The sequence below is a fragment of the Pezoporus flaviventris genome, unplaced genomic scaffold, assembly GCF_033815535.1.
Source record: "Pezoporus flaviventris isolate CSIRO_AGI_PZ_B2104156 unplaced genomic scaffold, CSIRO_AGI_Pfla_v1 ptg000002l, whole genome shotgun sequence".
NCBI classification, from domain to species: Eukaryota; Metazoa; Chordata; class Aves; order Psittaciformes; family Psittacidae; genus Pezoporus; species Pezoporus flaviventris.
The window spans coordinates 72,170,557-72,194,354 of record NW_026892550.1 but is presented as its reverse complement, the minus strand read 5'-3'; the positions used below and the strand labels follow the sequence as shown (position 1 = coordinate 72,194,354).

Sequence of the window (23,798 nt, the reverse complement as noted above, 5' to 3'; positions counted from 1 at the left end):
TGACATGGACAGCGGGATTGAGTGTGCCCTCTGCAAGTTTGCTGATGACACTAAGCTGTGTGGTTTGGTTGATACGCTGGAGGGAAGGAATGCCATCCAGAGGGACCTTGACATGCTTGTGAGGTGGGCTGATGCCAACCTGATGAAGTCTAACCATGCCAAGTGCAAGGTCCTACACCTGGGTCAGAGCAATCCCAGGCACAGCTACAGGTTGGGCAGGGAAGAGATTCAGAGCAGCCCTGTGCAGAAGGCCTTGGGGGTGTTGGTCAATGAGAAAATGAACATGAGCCGGCAGTGTGCACTCGCAGCCTAGAAAGCCAACCGTATCCTGGGCTGCATCAAAAGAGCGTGACCAGCAAGTCGAAGGAGGTGATCCTGCCCCTCTATTCTGCTCTCATGAGACCTCACTTGGAATCTTGTGTGCAGTTCTGGTGTCCTCAACATAAAAAGGACATGGAACTGTTGGAACAAGTCCAGAGAAGGGCCACGAGGATGATCAGGGGACTGAAGCACCTCCTGTATGAAGACAGGCTGAGAAAGTTGGGGCTGTTGAGCCTGGAGAAGAGAAGGCTGTGTGGAGACCTCATAGCAGCCTTCCAGTTTCTGAAGGGGGGCCCTATAAGGATGCTGGGGAGGAGTCTTCATTAGGGACTGTAGTGATAGGACAAGGGGTAACAGGTTAAAACTTAAACAGGGAAAGTTTAGATTGGATATAAGGAGGAAATTCTTTATGGTGAGGGTGGTGAGACACTGGAATGGGTGCCCAGGGAGGTTGTGAATGCTCCATCCCTGGCAGTGTTCAAGACCAGGTTGGACAGAGCCTTGGGTGACATGGTTTAGTGTGAGGTGTCCCTGCCCATGGCAGGGGGCTTGGAACTAGATGATCTTAAGGTCCTTTCCAGCCCAAGCTATTCTATGATTCTGTGATAATTCAGCCATATACCTCTGTTCCTATGCACAAATTATTTGTGTGTTTACGTTCAAGGCACCTGTTGGACACAAAGTATTGTATTTTCATGTGCATGATGAAAGCACAATGTTAAAATATTTTCTCTGCAATATATAAAGCTCGTTCTGTTTTTCTCTTGGGTCTCTCTAGGTGGCAAACCCCAAAAATGTGGCGACTTCTTTGGTTTTGAGATGCCCAGGTCCGTTGTAACATTAATACTGTAGGAGTAGAGAGAGTTTCTGCTGTGGTTTTGTTTCCTCATTAGATGAGTCATTATGAAAAGGAACCTTGACCATCAATTAATAAAAAGTGTGGATTAAATAATCCCATGAATGCTTAGTTAACAGTCATTTGACAAGCCCAGGAGGAAGCTTGTGTTCATTAAAATCCTGAAATCGAAGCAGCAGTGATGTAAAGCCTTCAAAAGCTAGAGAATGAAAGGGGATTTTTCTCTACCCTTTAATGAAAATGAGCTTTTGTTAGTGGAGGCAGAACTCAGAGTGTCCTAGAGTATCCAGGAGCAGGGACATGCCTTTCTCTTCCTTTACCCATCACCCCTCCTCCAGGGTTTGGATTTCAGTCCTTGCTTGTGTGACAAGGGCTCCATTTTCCTTACAAACAGTGTGTGAAATCACTGTGGATGTTAAAAGGAATTGTGTGTATCATTGAAGAGAAGAGAGTACACAGAAAAATGAGAAACCAACACATTAGTGAAGTTATTATAAAAATTAGGAATGGGGCTTTTCGTGCTAGGCACTATACAGGTTTAGAACAACAGGCAGTCCTTTTCCTGAGGAGTTTACTGCCTAAATGGATGATTCACACCCAGGACAACAGAAGGCCCAGAACAAACGAGCTGCAGGAGGCTTGGTAAACACTCAGAGCCTGTTATTATTAAACATATATACGTTTGGATTCAGTTTAGCTAAAAGGGAAATTGCTAAGGGGAAACACAAGAAGGTAGAATGAGGGGAAGAGAAGAAGGGTTTATAAGGGGAAAAATAGGGGAAAAATGTGTAGGACAGGAGGAATTAGACAAAAGTAAAAATGCTTTAAATGACATATTTAGGGAGGAATTGCAGCAAACCACAGGGTACTGTATTTTTGTGTTATGATGTGGGCAGGAGACATACCTGGTTTATATTCTGAAGCACTCCAATTGGAGAGAACAAAGGCAACAAAAAGCATCTCCTGGTTTGATACAGAGCTGAATGTGGGAGAACTGGCTTGTCTGTGTCTTTTGCATGAATTCATTCCAGGGCTCTAATGATACCAGTAGTATCTAATGATATCAGTAATGGTATCAGACTTTGGTGTGGTTACCCTACTGTTTATTAAGGTGAGACAGAAATATATAATGGTAATGTTTTAATCTCTATTTAAATATCCTCCTCCTTAAGGTGCTCCTAATGAAAGGTCCTGAAACTCAATTTTCCTCTTGTATTGGACACTAGTCCTTGGCTTTGTTGAGGTCATGTAACTTAAAATCATATACAACAGTACAGAAAATGCAAAGGCCTTCTTCATCTGTAATCTGTTCAACTATGGACCACACTCAACACAGGGGTTGCTTAAAAGAAACTGTAAATGAAGGCTTTCACCATGGCAATATTTAGTGTTGTTGTACCCCCAAATTAACTTTTTATTTAAATATACACTTTCTAAAGTGAGCACTTCTAGTCCTATATTATAAAACGTGTGAGATTATTGGGTTTGCCTTTTGATGTTAATGTACGATACAGCAGTGCAAGTTAAAACCTTAAAATCCAAGCTGATTTATGTTTTGTGTTTTAAAGATAAAATAAGATGAATTCTATATTGAGAAATCATGCTTGGTTTTGGCCATTTTCATCACAGCCTTTATTTCATTTGGGTATGTTATCTGGATTTCAGGCCAATGACAGCAGTGCTAACATTTGAATGAAACTAAGGAGTAGAGAGTTACAAAATTTACTTTCTGCATTTCTCAAATGTTATCAAAACACTGATTGTTTTCTCTAACATTACAAATACTGGCTAGGCAGGAATAAACCCCGCATTAGCAAGTGAAAAATTAATGAAAGCTTTTCTGCTGAAACAGAATCCATGTGTTTCACATTAATGTTTTTAATTTCCCTTCTTTATATTTCAGGTAATTTCTCTATTTCTGTATTTAAAATGTAAAAACAGTTGTCAGTGCAATTCAGTCATGTTTGCCTCCTCTGTTAGGAAGTGAACGCTTTGTTTGACAACTGCTGATGTTTGTTCTCTGTGTAGGTTCTTGCATGGTATTGAAAGCCATTTTCTTGTGCCAGGTTTTGATTCTCATTCCATGTGGTAGAAAGCAAGAATGTGTGTGAAACAGAGTGAAAGCCCTGTATAAGATAAGATTCACATCTGCTGTGGTAAGAAATGCATCCTGCAGTGAAACTGGTTCTGACTTACTGCTAGAAAAGGAACCAACAAACCCAAATCATCCAGGCAATAAAAAGGTGTTTGGAGTGCAACTGCTGGACAATCTGGGTGCTACCTGGATGTTGTTAAAGCTGCCACATGGTAAAGGATCCTTCTTATCCGCTGTGTGATGGTTTCCATATCATGTTGACTCTTGTGCTTTAAAGTGTGTTTTAGACTTTTCAAATATGAATGTATGAAATTCATAAGAGGTTTCAAAGCGTAGCAAAAAGAAATACTGCTGAGCTTTCTATGAAAGGCTTATCACAAAGGAAATGAAAAGTTTTGGTTGCTACTATGTGCCTTGATTTGCAACATAACTATGAACCACACTGCTTCTCCTGTAGCTAACTTTTGCCAGCTGCTGTCTCGCATTCTAAATTTTATGAGTATTTTTACTGACATTAGGAAGTATTTTCAAGTCTTTGCAGGATTTCATTTTACATGAAATGTTTTGTTTCTCTTTTCTGATTATTCTGCAGGTGGAAATTTTGTTTCCAAAATAAAAATTTGCAATTACAGTTACAGAGAGTTAAAAATAACTGTTTTCCCAACTGTTGTATTAGCTCTGAGGGTTGAATCAGATTGGGTTTCAAAATTGCCAGCTACTGTAGCTGGTTTTCCAAGAAAGAGATGCTAAAGATACTTGATACTCCTTCTGCTTTAATTGAGAATCCTGACTTTAGGGAAGAAGGAAAAGAAGCCCTTGTAAATAAGCCTCTGTCATAGCAATGCAACAAAACATATACTAACTGTATATTGCTTATTTCAGTGGAAGTTACTTTATAAATTTACAATCCAAATGTATTTGCTCCCTGTTGTCCCCTCCTTTAGTTGTGTTTAAATATTTCAGGCTTTCTCTCCCCTAATTACGTGTATGTGTTGTTGATCTGTAAAGAAGCACTGTAGTTCATAGACAAAATGTCTTCCTTTAGCGTTTGCTAGATTCACTCCAGGATTCAGTTCAAGTCATATATTTCATTAACTTCATTGTATTTTATTAATTATGTATGATGGTAGAACTGTCTTTGGGTTTATTTGCTTTCTGTTTTTCTTCCTCTATTTCATCTGTTTTCTTTGTACCTATGGAAGATTTCTCATTGTGCTTGGACTGGCATCAGTATCTTCCATCCTCTTTTTTCAACGTCAAGTGCAGCAGAAGACCCTGTGGTTGCAGCAGCACTGTCCCTATAGAATCATAGAATGGTTAGGGTTGGAAAGGGCCTTAAGATCATCTAGTTCCAAGCCCTCTGCCATGGGCAGGGACACCTCACACTAAACCATGTCACCCAAGGCTCTGTCCAGCCTGGCCTTCAACACCGCCAGGGATGGAGCATTCACAACTTCCTTGGGCAACCCATTCCAGTGCCTCACCACCCTCACCGTAAAGAACTTCCTCCTTATATCCAATCTAAACTTTCCCTGTTCAAGTTTTAACCTGTTACCCCTTGTCCTATCACTACAGTCCCTAATGAAGAGTCCCTCCCCAGCATCCTTATAGGCCCCCTTCAGATACTGGAAGGCTGCTATGAGGTCTCCACACAGCCTTCTCTTCTCTAGGCTGAACAGCCCCAACTTTTTCAGCCTGTCTTCATATGGGAGGTGCTCCAGTCCCCTGATCATCCTCGTGGCCCTTCTCTGGACTTTTTCCAACAGTTCCATGTTCTTTTTATGTTGAGGACACCAGAACTGCACACAAGATTCCAAGTGAGGTCTCACGAGAGCAGAGTAGAGGGGCAGGATCACCTCCTCCGACTTGCTGGTCACGCTCCTTTTGATGCAGCCCAGGATACGGTTGGCTTTCTGGGCTGCGAGTGCACACTGAAGCTGGCTCATGTTCATTTTCTCATTGACCAACACCCCTAAGTCCTTCTCTACAGGGCTGCTTTGAATCTCTTCCCTGCCCAACCTGTAGCTGTGCCTGGCATAATGCCATAAGGCTGGCCTCTTCTCTCTCCTCAGGTGGCCTCTTCTCTTCCAGGCTCCACTTCTAGGACTTTCTGATCTGGGTTTTATACCATGTTATAACTGCTGTCAAATACCACCAGAATTACAGTAAAATAGCAACTATTCCAAAGTCATATTTAAAGAAAAGTAGCTAGATATTCCCAAGATACAGATTTTTGTTTTTTTTTAATTTACCAAAATACAGACCATTTACCAAACTACTTTTGGTGAATAGTGTATACTGCCCAGAATGTGAATTTTTTATTTTTTTTTTCCCCCCACTGGAATGGTATTTCATAAATGCATTGATTTTAGATAATAGTTATGAAGGGAGAAAAAAAGATTTGGGATATGATGTGCAAAAATATGGGAAGAAGGTCACCTTCCCCACTCTTGAACTAATGTAGGTTTTAGCAGAATTTTAGCTCTTGCTTCTATAGGGAAATGTACTTTTTCGGGTGAAGAGTGGATTCAAGTATGGATTTAAACAGCAAGCCAGAGTCTGGTTTGGGAGAATACGCTGATAGCATCTTTTTCCAGAGGCTGTTTTATTGTTGCTTTGGAGTGAAAGGGTGTCTGTCACACAAACAGTAATCTCTGAAGAGCTTTTGAAGCCCTCTGCCTAAGATTCACCTTGGGTTTCGTGCTCACCTCCTTCATTTCTTATAACAGGTGTCTTATACCATGAAACTTTTGGACTTTCCCTATGGACAAATTCATCCTGCATCTTGTTCAGAGCTTCCAGAGCTTTGTCAGACTAACATTTCTCCAGCATTTGTGTTGGTATTCTTTATTTATTTGTTCCATTTTATGTTTTAATGTGTGAGTGGCTGCTCTGGACATGGCTGCCTCCCCAAAGCCATGTTCGGTTCCAAGGTAAACAGCACTCTGGAGATTCTTCCCTGCCAGAGCTTCCTTATTGAGACAGGGAGTTAAAAATAAATGCATTAATTTATATGCTCTGGCCTAAGATATTATAAACAGAAAACTTATTCTAAGATCAAATGTATTTGGGCTGTTTACAGTGAAGCATATGAAGGAAAGGCCTATTTTAAAGTAGAAGAATATCCAGTATAGCCATTTTCCTTGGTTGTTTTTTTTTTTTTTTAATTGGTAGAATGATTCATCCTGTTACTCACTGTGGGAGTGTTAATTGCCATGTTGTAAGAGAAATGCCACCTCATTAAGGTGAATTTGCCAGAGTACGGCTGCTACACTCAGGGTACTGGCAATTTCTTTGGAGGAAGCATCAGCTAGAAAAGATGGTCTCTCCAGTGAGCTTCAAAAATTGAGCTCTGTCTTGTAAAGTACCTTCTAATGTTAAAACTGATTTTTATAATTAATACTCATAATTGATAGGATTTTTAAATATTATTTACTTGCAAATTAGGCAAGCTGGGGCCTTGGAAATGCTGCAAGGGCTGGAGCACCTCTGCTCTGGAGATAGGCTGAAAGAGCTGGTTTGTCCAGAATGGAGAAGAGAAGGCTCTGGGGAGACCTTAGAGCAGCTTCCTAAAGTGGACCTACAAGAAACTGAAGAGTGGCTTTGGACAAGGGCTGATAGTGATAGGACAAGGGGGAATGGCTTCAACCTGTCAGAGGGGAGATTGAGATTAGATATCAGGAAGAAATTCTTATTCTTCCCTGTGAGGGTGGTGAGGCCCTGGCACAGATTGCCCAGAAAAGCTGAGGCTGCCCCATCCCTGGCAGTGTTCAAGGCCAGGCTGGACGGCGCTTGGAGCAACCTGGTCCAGTGGAAGGTGTCCCTGCCCATGGCAGGGAGTTGGAACTGGATGAGCTTCAAAGTCTCTTCCAACCCAAACCAGTCTGTGAAGTTGTTGCATATCATGAGCAAGTCCTCCTTCTCCAATGCAGCTTGGCCCGTAGCTACATGTTTTGACAGAAAAGGTAGGATCATAAAATAAGAATCAGTTTAGTAAGTGTCCATTGTCTCTAGGAATGAAAAGTGTTTGTTTCTTCCATATTTGAGGATTTTGACCTAAAAAGATTTACAGTTTAACGGTGATTAGATGCAATAAAGGACTATTCAGATCTGATTTTTTCTTGATTTACACTTTAATTTGGAGGATAGATTAGCTTGCAGGCTGCTTGCTGTATGAGGTTGTTTTATAGTTATACCACTCCAGCATGCATTTTGAGATAGCCACAGTACAGAAAAGCACTTAGAGGTGAATAAATGCTTCAGTGCCTTGAACCTTCACTGAACATTGTACCCAGCTGAGGACAGAGCCCTAAAAGGGCCATCTGAAACTCAATTTCTTCCATGCAATCTGCCAACGTAGCTCAGGGCAGCCCCTGTGGAGTCTTTTTGTTGACTTTAGATGACTGAGGCATGGCGAACTTCACCTGTCACAGTTTGTGACAACAGCACAAAATCCTACCATGGCCTGGGCATGAGTCTATCTTCAGCCTAACACATAAGAGCAAAACCAAGGACCTACTCATATCTCTGCTCCAAATGTCTTATCTGAACACAAAAAGAACATCTCATAAGTAAATTTTTTCCCCTAATATTGAGAAAGTGGTTATTTTTAATTTTTTCTTTTTTTTCAAGGTACAATACCTGTGGGTGAAAAAAGGAAGTGCTTACAGTTTCTTTTGTTTTTTCTTCTTTTTTAAACATCTATTTCATGGAGTATGTGTTGGTACAGTTCCAAAGCGAATATTTTTTTAAGAAGATGTATTTTCAGTAGAAGAATATCAGATTGATGTGCTGAAATGGCTTTCTACAGTAAAGGAAGTATAAATTCTTTGTTAAATGTTACTCCAGTTTTTGTTGCTAATAAATATATAGACATGCAGTTTTTCTCTGAATGTTAGAGGAAGTGTTTTATTCACTCAAGGCAAGAAGTTGTCCCAGATACTTGATTAAAACACTTCCAAGTGGAACACTGTGGCAGGAAAAAACGGGGTTCAGGAAGATGCCAGTGTAGTCAGGCTTAGAACAGGAGAAATGGTTTAGGGGAGATGATCATAGAAGAGTTGTCATTCAGGATCTTGGTGTTTCTCATGGAATCACAGACTGGTTTGAGTTAGAAGGGACATTAAAGGCTATCTAGTTCCAACCCTCTGCCACAGGCAGGGACACCTTCTTAATATTTTATGTTTTCCTTAGTTAAGACAGGAGAATTTTCTTCTCCAGTGTTAGCCTTTGAGACTGTGGCTTGGAGGGCAACTCATGCAATGGGTGCTCCAATGCTTGCAGTCCCATTTCCAACAAAGGCTTACACAGTATTTTCTCCTTGTCCTTAGGCCCAGGTAAACAGGACTGTGGAATAGCTTGCAGGAATCTATCTTGTGAGAGTAATAATAATCACTAATAGTAATAATAATAATAAAATATCATGAAGAGTAGTAAGATTAAGTGACTTAGCAGAACATCGCCACTGCCACGCAGAGCTCAGTACGGTAAGTGGACACCTTGGGCATGAGTCCTTTCTGTTGCTTTGGGGTAGACTCAAACTCTTCTTGTACACTGTGCTAATAATTCTCTCTTGAGTTTACAGAATCAGTTTATGATAGGATGTGTTTAGTTATTTCCCTATGGCAGTGTGGTGTTTCCTGGGGGCTGGTGTATGATGGACAATTTGATGCAGTAGCTTCAGAGCTCATTGGTAAGCTCCTAGGGTGTCAGGGATTTGCTCTAGTAATGATTAATAAAAGCCAAAGGAACTGGTGTTGGGATTAAGTCAGAAGAGCTTATAGTTCCTCATTTTGCCTGTGGAATATATAGTTTTTGTTAATTAACATTTCCTTTTCCTTCTGAAATAACTTTTGCTGGACCTTTCCTGGTTCAAATAGGTTTCCAATGATGGATTTGATATACCATCAAGTAGAAGCTATGTACCTAAGATATGAGATCACTGAAAATGGCAGTGACTGTCAAATCAGAATGTCTCACACTCTGATCCTGTTTTTATAGTTGAGTCCTTACTCCTATATATATATACACATGTATGTATACACACACTTAAATCTACACCTAAAGGAGCTGACTGAGAGTACCAAGTTAGACAATGCTTTTGCAACCATGTCCCAGTCATGTGTATACATGGTGACACAATCTTCAGTTACACTGAAGCCCGTAACACTTTTTCCACTGACTCCTGCTATATTGGGTGCCAAAAAAAAAGATTGGCAACCATTGAACAGACAGCTATTCAATAGCTTGTTTTCTTCTCATAATTTGATTCATGGCCCTGGGCCTTGTTTACAATATGTTGTTCAAAGCCTTCCCTCTCCCCTTCCCATGAAGAAAGAATTAATAAGCTTGGGGGCTCATCTATAGTGCTCATCAAAGTAATATCCAGAATGCTGGAAAAGAATTAATTAATTTTCATTGCATTTCTGTTGACTGAAGAGATACAGTTACTCCTGTTCAATAGATGGGATGCTGAGAGAGAGAAATGATGTTCAAAGATTTTGACTATGTTTATACCCTTAGTTCAGGAAAATAGGGACTTCTGTTTTTCAGAGTAAGTGTATTCCATCTCCCTGATCCCCAGTTATTAACTGTCTTCTTGACTTTGATTATGCCTGAGATTTTTTTAACCCTTTAAAGAAAAGATTGCAAGATCTCTGATAGGCATCCAAAAATGAGAACCTTCCCTGCAGACAGCTTCTTTCTAAGCATCTGTCTTGTGCTAAGTACAATGCCAGGAACAGGTGTAGCAGCATGAAGCATGCTACCTGGTGTGAAGTTCAGTTGCCCTAGCTATGAAGCCATCCTACAGTGCCCTAAAACCATGTCTTCCCATTTCTCTAAAAAAATAATAATCTGCAAATGGGATAAAAGATGCCCTTACTCTGTCTCTCTCAATGATCCCTTGGTCTGGCCATCGAAACTGAGGCAGGAGGTTCTAGTGAAATAACAGATTTGCAATGATATAATTTGGCTATGTAATGCACCAATACAGGTAGAATTAGCATTACATAAGTACCACTGCTATTTACTTTTCCTTACTTCTGGAATAGTAGACAACCATTTCCTCCTTGTTGGTAACAATGGCAGCAGGTTCATGCTCTGTGTGTGAGCCACTTTGCGATTCATCTGAAGAGTTTCAAAACATGTGTTGATCATAGATCTTGATGTTTCCCATAGGTTTTGGAGAACACAATGCTTTAGGAAGCATGGACTCCTCTCTCCATATCCCCTCTTTCAACCTCTCAGTGTCATTTCTCTTTTCCTTCTATGCCACTGGTCCTGCTCCCAGATTGAGTTCCAGTTCCACTCGCCTGGTGTTGGCAATCCTGTTACTTTTGTTGTGCTTTTTCATTCAAAGCGTGTGAATGTGAAATCTGAAGTAGCTGAACTCTTTCTGATGATTGTTTCAAGTTCATCTTGAGACAGTCAGTACATATGTATAAAAATTAAATCCAAGAGGTGGAAGTTTGATGAAAATATTTTATAAGCACATGAAAGCCATACCTAGCAAGAAAAGGGTGGAGATAACAATCATTGCTCTTTATTTTGTTACATTCTGCTGAAAATATGACACGTTTCTCTTGCACTTTGTGCATGTGAAGATATTGTATTTTATAGAACCCATGACATAAATGTTTATTCTAATTTTCCTTTGTGTTGTAACTTGATAGCAGATTTGATTTCTGATAATCTTTGCTTTGCCAAATGAACACAAACCTCCTTTGTCCGAAATAAAACATAAAGTAACAATTACTCCTAGAACAAAGACTCAATGCATAAGAAAAGAAAGTTCCAAGCTGAAAGTGTCCATGGTACGTGTCTGGTTACTATGGCAATCACCGTGGGGCATATGACCAGCATGATGATTGCAAGGTACTTATTAGAGTATTCTCTTGCCCAGGTTTGATGTCTTCTAGACAGAGGCGTTATGTGAGGTCACATGCACTCAGCTGTAAGTACCAGATGAATGGATAATGTAAACAATCAATTTGCAGCTCGCATTGGGCAGAAAATGGTGCAGTCAGCGGTCAGATTGTAGATTTTAATTTGCTTGATCTACAGCACACTCACAGGAAGAATTTCTTCTCCCCACTCCGGTTTTAAATCTGCATTTTGACTGTTGGTTTCACTACAGATGTGTTTTGTGGAGAACTTCAAACTCCGTGGACAATAGTACCTCTGCACAGCTTGGCTGGAAGTTAGAATGTACATAATGTTAAAAATACTGTATCACCCCAACAAATAGCAGGTGTTACTACTGACAGACAAAGTAACTCAGTGTTTCATTAGAATAGCCAGTAGTTTCAAAGTTGATTCTTTCTTGAGACAATTCCTTGATTTGTCTATTGAGTTTGGTGGCTTGACATTAATAATGCTCCCTTTCTGGCAGAAAATAAAAAGATAGTGTCAGATTAGCTTACTGCATTACTTTTTAATGGGTATTTGAAAGGGTAGTCTGAGATTTATTTGAGCTGATTGACTTGTATCAGTGCTTAAAGGCTGTTGAGAATCCCATTCAGAAAATCTTAAATATTGATAGTTCCTTGCCACTTCCATGGAATGATACTTTTCTAGAGGATAGAAGCAACAAGAGAAAGAGTCAAATGATTATATATTTTTTAAACACAGATACACATTTTTGACAGTATCAAACTCAAATGTGAAATTTTCCCGATTTGGAAATACTTACCTTTGGAAGAAGAACCTTTGCTGTAATACACATTTTCAATATTACAATGCATCATCAACTCTGCTATATTTGACTGATGATAAGAGGGTACTATGTGTTGTTGCTGTACACCAAGAACCCACAGACAGGTATTGTCTTTTGATGATGAGGCTGATCCCAACAACAGGTCCTCACCTGAGAAAATAAGTCACCCAAATGTATTCACCACAGAAATATCTGCTGTCTTTCTGCTGTGTAGAAACCTGCAGTGAGAGGTGTTGTGCTGTGCCAGAGTTAGGAAGCTCAGGAAAAGAAAGTGAGTGATCAAAACACACTGCTTGGCAGGTGGAAAGGGGCTTGCTTCCCACTGCTCACTGGCATGCTGAAGTTGTAAATCAGGAGTAAACTGCAGCAGGGATTTGGTACCAATATAATTTTTGTTGGGTCTCCTTTTCAAACATGGTATTTCTTGGCTACTGAGGAGATCCATTACCAGGCCAGTCATGGCTATCAGATTCCTAGAATGCTTTAAGCTGTAAGGGACCTTAAAGCTCATTCAGTTCCAACCCCCTGCCATGGGCAGGGACACCTTCCACTAGAGCAGGTTGCTCCAAGCCCTGTCCAACCTAGTCTTGACCACAGATTAAAGAAAATTTGCTCTGTTGCATGGTTTAGATTTAAACTCTGTAACATTCCAGTATTTCATAAACACAACATAACAGGTTATTTTAAATGGAAAACTATGACACATGGTTGAAGGAATCTGTTTTGTAGGACATTACAATCAGAATCAGTAGAAACAAATACTTATCCACTTCTTTGGTCACTGTGCTGGTTTGTTTGTTGGGTTTTGTTTTTGGTTTTGGGTGTGTGGTTTGTTTTCTGTCGTTGTTTGGTTGGGATTTTTTTGTTTGTTTTCACACTTGGGATATTTTTGCCCATTCTCTTGGGCAAGAGCCTCAGCTTTTCTTGTTGTAAAGATTGTTTGCCTCTTCTTCTTCCCTGGATCCATCCTCAACTAGGTATAAAAAAGCCAGTAAGACTGTATCCAGCATTTTGCTTGAGGTAGGAAATGTCTGGAATGATCGGTCCCACTCAGGGACCATTATTGACTAATCAGATGTTTTCGTTGTTTCATCCCCTCTGTCTCTGTCAAGAAATGAATCCTTTCATACCTAGGAGCACACACAGAATTGAGTGAAGAAGTTAGGTTGTATCCCCTTTGCATTAAACAAAATAGTGAAGGTTTGCTGTGGTCTCTGAGTTTCAGGTTTTGTATATAAAAGCCCAGGTTGTTTCTTCCGTATGGGTGGCCATTATATTAGTTGGTGTATTTGTGTTGGAACAGTGATGGTTGGCTTGGCTGGGTGAAGGCAGCAGTGAAACTCCCCTTGTCTTTATCAGGACTGAGATTTCACTCAGAAATTTTACACACAGCAAACTAGAAGGGGGAAAAGACAAAATGTGCCTTCCAGGTTTAAAAGGTATAATTTGATTATCTGTTGAGAAGGGTAAAAATATTTTTCTGGTCTCCTTGGTTTTTTTTTTGTTTTTTTCTTTGCACCTTACTTTCTCTGATACTGATTCTGTTTGGGGGAGGGAAGAAATAATTAAGAGTCGTATACCAGCATGTAAAAATGCTCATTTCTGCAAGATAGAAACATAGCATAGTTAGGGTTGGAAAGGACCTTAAGATCATCTAGTTTCAACCTCCCTGTCATGGGCAGGGATGCCTCACGCTAAACCATGTCACCCAAGGCTCTGTCCAGCCTGGCCTTGAACACTGCCAGGGATGGAGCATTCGCAAGTTCCTCGGGCAACCCATTCCAGTGCCTCACCACCCTCACCGTAAAGAACTTCCTCCTTACATCCAATCTAAACCTCCCCTGTTCAAGTTTTAACCTGTTACCCCTTGTCCTATCACTACAGTCCCTATTGAAGAGTCCCTCCCCAGCATCCTTATAGGTCCCCTTTCAGATACTGGAAGGCTGCTATGAGGTCTCCACGCTGCCTTCTCTTCTCCAGGCTCAACAGCCCCAACTTTTTCAGCCTGTCTTCATACAGGAGGTGCTCCAGTCCTCTGATCATCCTCATGGCACTTCTCTGGACTTATTCCAACAATTCCATGTCCTTTTTATGTTGAGGACACCAGAACTGTACACAAGACTCCAGGTGAGGTCTCATGAGAGCAGAGTAGAGGGGCAGGATCACCTCCTTTGACCTGCTGGTCATGCTTTGGCTTTCTGGGCTGGGAACGCACACTGCTGGCTCATGTTCAGTTTCTCATTGACACCCAAGTCCTTCTCCGCAGGACTGCTCTGAATCTCTTCTCTGCCCAACCTGTAGCTGTGCCTGGGATTGCTCTGACCCAGGCGTAGGACCTTGCACTTGGCATAGTTGAACTTCATAAGGTTGGCATCAGCCCACCTCACAAGCATGTCAAGGTCCCTCTGGATGGCATCCCTTCCATTCAGTTATCAACTGAACCACACAGCTTGGTGTCATCAGCAAACTTGCTGAGGGCACACTCAATCCCACTGTCCATGCCACAAAAAAAGATATTGAACAAGACCAGTCCCAACACTGATCCTTGAGGGGCAACACTTGTTACTGGTCTCCAGCCAGACATTGAGCTGGAGGCTTGCTGAGGGCACACTCAATCCCGCTGTCCATGCCACAAACAAAGACATTGAACAAGACCAGTCCCAACACTGATCCTTGAGGGGGACCACTTGTTACTGGTCTCCAGCTGGACATTGAGCTATTGGCCACAACTCTTTGCATGCGGCCATCCAGCCAGTTGTTTATCCACCGAGTGGTCCACCTGTCAAATTGATGTCTCTCCAATTTAGAGACAAGGATGTCGTGCGGGACGGTGTTGAACATGTTGCACAAGTCCAGGTAGATGATATCAGCTGCTCTACCCCTGTCCATCAGTTTTGTAGCACCATCATAGAAGGCCACCAAATTGGTCAGGCAGGATTTTCCCTTAGTGAAGCCATGCTGGCTGTCACCAACCACCTTGCTGTTTTTCATGTGCCTTAGCATGCCTTCCAGGAGAATCTGCTCCTGGATTTTGCCAGGCACAGATTTTGCCAGGCACAGCAGTGAGACTGACTGGTCTGTATTTCCCTGGGTCATCCATTTTCCCCTTCTTGAAAATGGGGGTTAAATTACCCTTTCTCCAGTCATCAGGAACTTCACCTGACTGCCATGATTTTTCAAATATGATGGACAGTGGCTTAGCAGCTTCATTTGCCAGCTCCTTCAGGACCTGTGGATGGATTTCACCAGGTCCCACGGACTTGTGCATGTTCAGGTTAAGATGGTCTTGAACCAGTTCCTCTCCTACAGTGGGCGCAAGGTCTTCATTCTCACAGTCCCTGCATTTGCCTTCCAAGACTTGGGTGGTGTTGTCAGAGCATTTGCCAGTGGAGACTGAAGCAAAGAAGTCATTCAGAACCTCAGACTTCTCCAAATCCAGGGCAGCCAGTTCTTCTGATAGCTTCTGGAGAGGGCCCATGTTGTCCTTAGTCTGTCTTTTATTTGCAGTGTACCTATAGAATCCCTTCCTGTTACCTTTCACATCCCTAGCCAAGTTTAATTCTAACTGGTCCTTAGCTTTCCTAACCTGGTTCCTAGCTTCCTGGACAACATCCCTGTATTCTTCCCAGGCTGCCTGTCCTTGATTCCACCTTTTATAAGTCTCTTTTTTCCCTCAAAGTTTCCTCAGCAGCTCCTTATCCATCCAAGGAGGTCTCCTGGCCCTCCTGCTGCACTTCCTTCTAGTTGGGATGCAACACTCCTGAGCTTGCAGCAGGTGATCCTTGAATATCAACCAACAGTCCTGGGCCTCCCTGCCTTCTAGGGCTATATCCCATGGAACCTTACTAAGCAGGTTCCTGAAGAGGCCAAAGCCTGCTCTCTTGAAGTCCAGGGCAGTGAGCTTGCTGCACACTCTTCTGACTGTCCTGAGGATCTTGAACTTGACCATCTCATGATGGCTACAACCAAGCTTGCCCTGTAGTGTCATATTTCCAATGAGCCCTTCCCTGTAGGTGAGCACGAGGTCAAGCTGGCACTTCATTTTATCATAGAAATAACTTGGTCAGACATTTTGGCACAGCTAAATAAATGCATCCTTTAGCTCTTTCCTATGCCAAGTTGGTTTAATGTTCTCAGTAACAAAGCGTGGATGGCTTTTACATCCCTACCCTCTGCACTCCATTGTCCTTCCCTTATCAGGGTGGGACAGATGGGAGCTGAGGGTTCAGCTCAATGTAACCAGCAGAAACTCCTGTAGTGGTGAGCCAATAAAATACCATCTGATTTGTGATACCATTTGTGGCATACTGCAGCAGTGATACAGAGCACATACCACATGTGGTAGAGTGTTTTGGTTTTTAGAATACTAAACATAGAAGCAGCTGATAAAATATTGGTGTCACCATTTTAAGGATAATAATATTTGCCATTACTCAGCTGGAACACCTGAGTATTTGAATGCTTTTATCAAATACCAAAATCAATAAACTCCTCAAAGAGCAGCAGAGTCAACATCCTGTTTGTAGCATTGCAGAGTGGTCAAGAGGTGAGAAGAGCTCTCTGGAGATTGTCTACCCCCATCCCTGTCTCAGCTCAGGGCTGCGTCTGGTCAAGTGTTGAGTATTTCTAAGGTTTGAGAATTCATAGTCTATATAGTTAAGCAGTTCCTTCACATTAAAAGGTTTTTTTTCTTATGCTTAAATGAAATTTCTTGTATTTTAGTTTGTGCCCATTGTTTCTTGTCACCGGGCACCACTGGGAAGAACCTGTCTCTGTTGCCTTTGCTCTCTCCCGTCAGGTATTTATACATGTTGATAAGATCCCACTGAGCATTCAGTTTCCAAAATGTGGAATTGTTCTGACTAATGACAATGCTTTTAAAATTATTATTAGTAGTAGTATTAGTAGTACGGATAGCAAAGGTGCAGAATATAAAGTAAGGTTAAGGTGTAGACAGAAGTCCCAGTTTTTAGCTATAAGTTTCTAATTTTCATTGTTTTTTTTTAACGTTGGGATTGTAAACATTTTATTTTTAATGGATCTGCTGCTGTTAATTCAGTGGGATATTGCCACTGGCTTTTAAGATTAAATGTTAGCATTGTGGAAGGAACCAGGAATTATATCCTAAGAAATTACTCTGGAAAAAGAAAAAGATTATTTTCTTCTCAAAAGCATGACTTCTGTGGTAGAAATGGACCGTGTCGACATGCCGGAGATGGTTAGAAGCCTGACAGATTACATGGCAGCCATGGTCCAGCTGCAGCATCCCAGAGCGTAGTGCAGGTTCATGACACCTGCCAACAGTTGTAAAGGTAATGCTCCCTTTTGGCTTTGGCTTAAGTGCCTACGCAAATGCATTTGGGAGTGAGGGTCCTAAGTCTGGAAAACACTCAAGTAAAACTCAATAAGGAAGTGCTTCCGACTAACTGTACTTACCCAATGAAAGGGATTAATTTAATACTACTGCTGTTACTGCTAATGTACTACAAGAAGCTCCTTGGCAGTGGGGAGGCTGGCCAGCACTTGGCTGAAGAACTGTCAGGGAGTTGCTTCACACTTTTGGAGTATATTTTCTTTTCAGCTCCATAAAGTAAATTTAAGCTGGGATGGAATCCCCTTCCCCAAAGCTGTAAGGAGGGAGGTAAATGTGCACTGTTAACATGAAAGGCTGTTCCATTGGAATGTAACAGAGCTATTGGGTGGATTAAAGTGTTTTGGCTAAGCACCTGGACTTAGGTGCAATGAATATGGCCTCAAAACACTGTGACCGGCAGTATATATCCGTGGGAAGCTTCCACACCTGATCATCTAAGCCCTCAGTCACGGGAACTGCCTGGTCATAAATTACGAGTCCTGCACTAGGTTCTGAAGGTTGATAGATATGGGTTGAAGTTGGAGCTTCTATAAACAGCTGAGGGGTCATAATGGATGTGACTACAGCCCTGTTACAACTGAGTGAAAGATTACTCCCTGTGGAACTCCTCATATGACATGCTTGATGATGTCTATGTAGTTTTTTTCAGCTAATAAATTTTGCTTTGTGAAGGAAACGCAATCCACTGCTTTAAATAAGGGAGGATGCCTTCAGCAGACTTGAATAGTTAGCAGTCACTGGTGTGTTTGGGCATTTCTCCGAGACTGCTTGTGTGGTTGTTATACCTGAGCTGGTGCAGTTATGAGACCCGTGGTCCATTCCCAGCAGCTGAGATGTCTTAAGTGGTTAGATTGATGAGGTTCCATGCTGGATTTCTGGGATTGTGGGAAATGAGGAGTACTCATGTGTTAGGACTGAGCAAGAGCATTTTTTTCTTTAACTGCTCCTAAAACTGCATTGCCAAAGGGGAATGCCCTGGATCTGGGGACCTGAACTAAGAGTAATGAAGGTTCATGAGGTGGTGGTCCTTCAGGAAGCTTGTACCTGTGGGTTTGAGCTGGTTTTGTAGCTCTCATTGAGAAGCATTTGAGATAGTTGTCACAAATAGGCTTTCCCTTTATTTTGTTTGCGGGCACTGTCACACAGTATACTTGATTTCACAGGGAGTACTGTGGTGGTGGAACTCTCTTGTGCTGATGGAAAGAAAGAAAAGATGGGGTGAGAAATGTGCAGCTTTGTGATGGATAATTACAGGAGTGATCCTATACTGTTTGCAGCCTGGCTTTGTAGCTAACCACTCCTTAATTCCCTTTGTGTTTTTACCCTGACAAGGACCTACTTGAGAAGATAGGGTATGAAGAACTAGAAAACGTATATATTGAAACTGAAAATCCTCAAAGTGTGTCTTTCTCACTTCTTCCTCACACGTCACTGCCTGCAGTAAGCCATGGCTGCCTCCCGGGGGTCCTGGCCTTTTTCTGCTCCTAGTGACTCCTGGCGACTTCATAACAAGGCATCAAGCCTTCAGTCATAAGTCTCTCAGGAAAATCTGCTCCTTCTCCTGGCTGTCATGGAGTTCTCCTGCAACCCTGTTTCCTTATTCTTTTCCAGCTTGAAGACCAAAATAAATGTAGATTTAGCAAAGCAGTAGCAAGTCTCACCTCTTCCAGGGAAAGGATAAGTGATGGATTTGGCTGAGAGCAAGACGCTGTGTTCTTCACCCCATTCAACTGTGTTGTGTCTCTGTGTTTTCAGAATCATCACATGTGATTAAAGTTGTCTTCATATTTACAGTCAGAAACATCTGTAATTTTATATTTAGTTTTGCAAGAAACATGATTGTAAGAAGAAAGCACAATATACTATCACCACAGACTTCAACAATCTGCCTTAATCCAAGGATCGCTTCTTATTAGTGGGAGTAAATGTATCAAAGACCATAAAAGGCTTTAGTTTTGTGTGGAAAAAAAGGGCAAGGAGGGAGATGGATTTGGGCAAAATTTGACTAAAAGGTGAAAGAGGAGATGACCTCTTTGTTTAAACCCAGCACATATGTGTGGACTAGGCTGATTTGTAAAAGAAAAAGATAACCACATCTTTACAGGTTTCATCACAAATGATTTCCATGAGTGTGTAGTGCTGGTAACAAATTACTAGTTTACCTCCTCCCCAGAATAATCACTGTGACTGTGATTGCAGCTCTAATTACATCCTAACAGATGCAGTGTTGCGCAGCACCTGCCGCCTTCAAGAGTTGGAGCTCCCTTTGCTTTAGATCAGTTATTTCTCTTTTTAGGGTAGAATTTACTACTACTGGCAGTAACAAAGAAGTCACTCTTAAAGTAAGTCACTCTTAAAGTAAAAAAGGAACAATAAGGGACTTGGGGATTGTTACACTGCTTACTCTGGTTTAGTGGTGCAAATGTTTGTTGTGCTAGCAGCCAGCATGGCCATGGGACGTGTTCTTGCTGTGCTGGGTCTTTTCCACTTTCCTCAGCCTCTCGTCTGCTGAGTGAGGAATGAAAGTGACTTTACTTCTTTGTTCCCCAGCCTTTGAGGATGTTATTTGGTTTGTTCAGCTGCATGTGGAATGGTGTATATTATATATATATATTTAATGACTTCACCAGAAGTAGTAGAAGAATGCATTTGCTGTTCTCACATGACATGTGGCTGTTGTGGTGTTGCTTGTTCCAAGTGAGAAGGGGGTAATTTATTAGAGTAGTACAAACTGTCACCTTATGCTGTGTCCATCTCAACTGCCGTGACTATTGTCATGCTGACTGTGGAGCATCTTTTGGTTGTTATATATATGGGTTTGGAATGAGGAGGGTGTGTATGAGCAGCACACTGGGATGTGGCAAGTGCTGGGGGGTTCACCCATGTTGCCCCCCCCCCCCCCCCCCCCCCCCTCCCCCTCCCCCGCCAGGGAGGGAGAAGCACTGATGTCCTCTCAGGAAGGAGGACACAACTAGCTCTTGCTGGAAATACTTTTTCTGAGCCTTGTTCTTCCACACATCTCTCCATTTCTTGGTTCCTCTTTCCATAAAGGAAATTACAAACCTCAGCTCAACTCATGCGCACAGGGCTGGGAGAGGTCAATATTTGTTCTTTCTTGCTGATGAAATAAAATCATAGAGTCGTAGAACGGTTTGAGTTGGAAGGGACCTTAAAGCTCATTCAGTTCCAGCCCCCTGCCACAGGCAGAGACACCCTCCCCTAGACCAGGTTGCTCCAAGCCCCATCCAGCCTGGCCTTGAACACTGCCAGGGATGGGGCAGCTTCAGCTTCTCTGGGCAACCTGTGCCAGTACCTCAGTTTCCCCTTAGAGCGCACGTTTTGAGTGGGGATGACCAGAGGCAAAGCCCCTCCGTTCAGCGCCCAGCCCTCTGTCCAAGGGGGTTCGGGGCCACCCGTTGTCGCGGGGATTGTGCCCGGTCGCTCCCCAGGCGAGCTCGGCAGTGGGGCAGAGCCGGGGGTTCGGCCTATCCCTGCTCCGCAGGGCCCCGCCCGTCGCTGCCGCGGCAATGCTTCTGCGCCCGCCCCGGCCCGGCCCCACCTTCGGCAGCGGTTGCAGGCGCCCACGGCCCGGCGCGGCGCCGGGGAATCTGTCGTCCAGGATGAATGAGGAGGAGGCAGCTCAGCGGAGCGACGGCGGCGAGAGGAGCAACGGTAGCGCTCAGAGGAGAAAGAGGCCCAAAAAGGTGGGGCCCGGGGCAGCGGGCGGGGCTGTGGTGCTGGACCGGGGCTGTGGGGCCATAGGTGATGCTGTGGGGCGATGCTGTGGGGAAGTGGGTGATGCAGCAGCCTGTACAGAGCCGAGGTATTTAGTGTCGGACAAGCAGGGAAGGGTGTTATCGCTGGTGGTGGCCAGTGTCTCAGTAGCCAACCTGCTGGTCCTCCGCCCCCGAGTGCAGGGCTTCTCCCTGTCTCGACAGGGGAAGCGATAACATTGTGATGAGTAAATCAGCAGAAGGCTTCTTTCCTTTTTATGTTTATTTTTATTTTTATTTTTATTTGGCTGTGGGGTTCTGTTTGATTTCATTTGTTGGGCAGCAGATGCCTCTTGGGGCAGGTTTCCTTGTGCTGCCCTTAAGAAAGAGGGCGCTTTGTCTTGACAGGATAAATACAAACCCCACACACGATGGTACTGACTTGGCTCTTGTGCTCCCATCTGTTTTTCTTCATATAAACCCTTGGTTTACTTAGAGGTGTTTCTTAGATCAGGTTATGGACAACCATGGCCAGAGACATGTTGCTGGCTTTTGTACTGTCTGTGGTAGGTCAGTGATGCTAAGGGAAAATAATGAATTGAGTAAAACACAACTGGTCCAGCCACACCCAGAGCCCAGCTCTGCACGTCTGCTGTCTTTCATTGATGTGCAAGGTGTAGTGTACCTGCTGCTTCACTCCCCTGTTTGACATAATTTAATGGCTCTAATTCTAGGCAACTATTTATTTTCACTTTTTTTTTCTCCCCCTGAAGAGGAAATATGTCTGTGGTTCTGCATAATTATGACGTAAACTGGTTTACAGTTATTCACACACCACACCCCCCCTTCTTTGATCTTCATCAGTGGAAGAGGTATCCCCCATTAAATGTGTGGGACTACCTGTGGGGTGAGGAAGAATTTAATACGTGCCAAGTATATTCACTGATAAATTCTTCGCCCCTTGTTTTGCATCTAATTTACATTTTAACCAACCAGCAAGGCAAATTGCTACAAATGGGAATAACACACAGCATTGCAAACAGACACTGATTCAGGGACTGCCACAAGGATTTTGACCTGGTGAAGAAAAGCTGCTTTACGCTTAGGTGATGCCATTCAGCCTTGTTTTATCACTAAGGGAAGATCCTGTACCTACAACAGTAAAGGCATGAGATAATCCAGTTGAAGCAAGAAACTGAACAAAAACATCCTCACCCCACCCTGCTGTGCCTGGAGTATTGCCTGGATCTCCACACAGTGGGAGATTTTATATAGCACATTAGCCTTGTGTTTAAGCACAGCCAAGCAGCAAGGGAATATCTACTTTGTCCTCCCTCTGAATTTGAAAGGTTTGTTTGGCTGGGGCAGTAAATCAACATGAGGGAGGAAAACTCAAATGATTGACTGTATACCCAGTGTTTTCGTCTGACTGTTAGATAATCCATCATACAAGGGGAGAGGTTTTTGGAGCTTGAAATAGTGTTTCTATCTCTTCTTTTTCATCCATGCTTTCTTGTTTTGCCATTTTCTAAGCAAAGTGACCCATGGCCTTCAAGTTTGAAACAGCAGCCACTGCTGCTAAATGAATGCTTAGAAAGCTTCTGTTGTGTTGAGTCTCCGTATTTGGCATCTTCCAACAGGTGACACATCTTTGTGTTTCAAAACCAATAAATATTTGGGTATCTTTTCCAAATTATCTTTTACAACTAGAAAATATTAATTGGCCATTTTCAATGGACAAACATGAAAAAAAAATTCTTGATCACTCAGTTCAGATGCAAATAGATGTTGTGCCTCAGGTCTGGTACTGGATTAGCTCTCATGAAGCTTTACCCTTTTAGTGACTTTGTGAAGAAACACAATTCCAGGCTTTAATATTCCTTTTCTAACAATTATTTTCTTACCACTTGAAATAGATTTTTTTTTTTTTTTAATTTATTTTTATCAGAAAGAGGCATACTGGAATAGCCAAGCATACAAGAATTCCAGATTGAATGACTCTGTGTTTTGATTAGGTAGGCACAATTTCTTTCAGGAACAGAGATGAAAGGGCAATGTGGCAAGAGCTCCAGAATCAAAAGTAATGTAGCCTGTTTTCAGGTCCTGAACTACTTTTGCTGAACAAAGCTGCATTGCGCCATCCAGCATGCCCTCTATCTGTTCCATGCAAGTTGATCCCCTTTGTGTGGAGGATTAAATATTAATTGAGCCAGATGAGTTTGATCTGTGTATTGGGAGAGACAGAGAGGAGCACATCTTGGATGCAGCGTTCAGCTGGATCTTCTGACCATCAGCTGGGAAGCCATGTAGGGTTTTCTCTAATTTTCACCCATACCCCAGGGTGTTTTTTTATGCACATGCACTTTAAAATGAAGAAGCTTCAGTTTCATCCTAGCTCAGGATTGGAAAAGGCTAAAATATTAGTAAAATTAAGAAAATTGCCACCCATACAGCCCCAAATTTAGTCTTTGTGGTGATGTTGGTGGTCTTACGTTCTGGTGAGTTAGTGGGCTGCTTTAATAGGTCTGTGAGTCTATCGGTAGGGTTGCATCCAGTTTTCCTCCACATGCTAACTGGGATATGATGAAATCTGTGTACCTGGGGAAAAATCATGCTAAATTTCTGTTTTGGTCCAGGTCTAGTGTTGTAGAGCATAGGGTGCAGTCTGCAGGGAAATGGCCTTGTTTTGGTTTTGCTGTAACCATGTGGAGTCCTGATGAGAG

General features: G+C 42.5%; 1 protein-coding gene across 13 annotated transcripts in view; it reads left to right on the top strand.

Moving 5' to 3' along the window:
• ANK2 (ankyrin 2) overlaps positions 1-23,798 on the top strand; it is a 359,385-nt gene that overhangs the window by 112,389 nt on the left and 223,198 nt on the right. For 10 of the 13 annotated variants that reach the window (XM_061443193.1, XM_061443161.1, XM_061443201.1 and 7 more), the window contains exon 1: positions 20,909-21,066. The exons of 2 other annotated variants lie outside the window; for them this stretch is intronic. In XM_061443193.1, coding sequence (XP_061299177.1) covers positions 20,983-21,066 — 84 coding nt within the window. In that variant the 5' untranslated portion in view covers positions 20,909-20,982. Of the gene's footprint in view, positions 1-20,907; positions 21,067-23,798 lie in introns of those variants that run through there. One more of the 13 variants, XM_061443126.1, reaches the window with a different exon arrangement.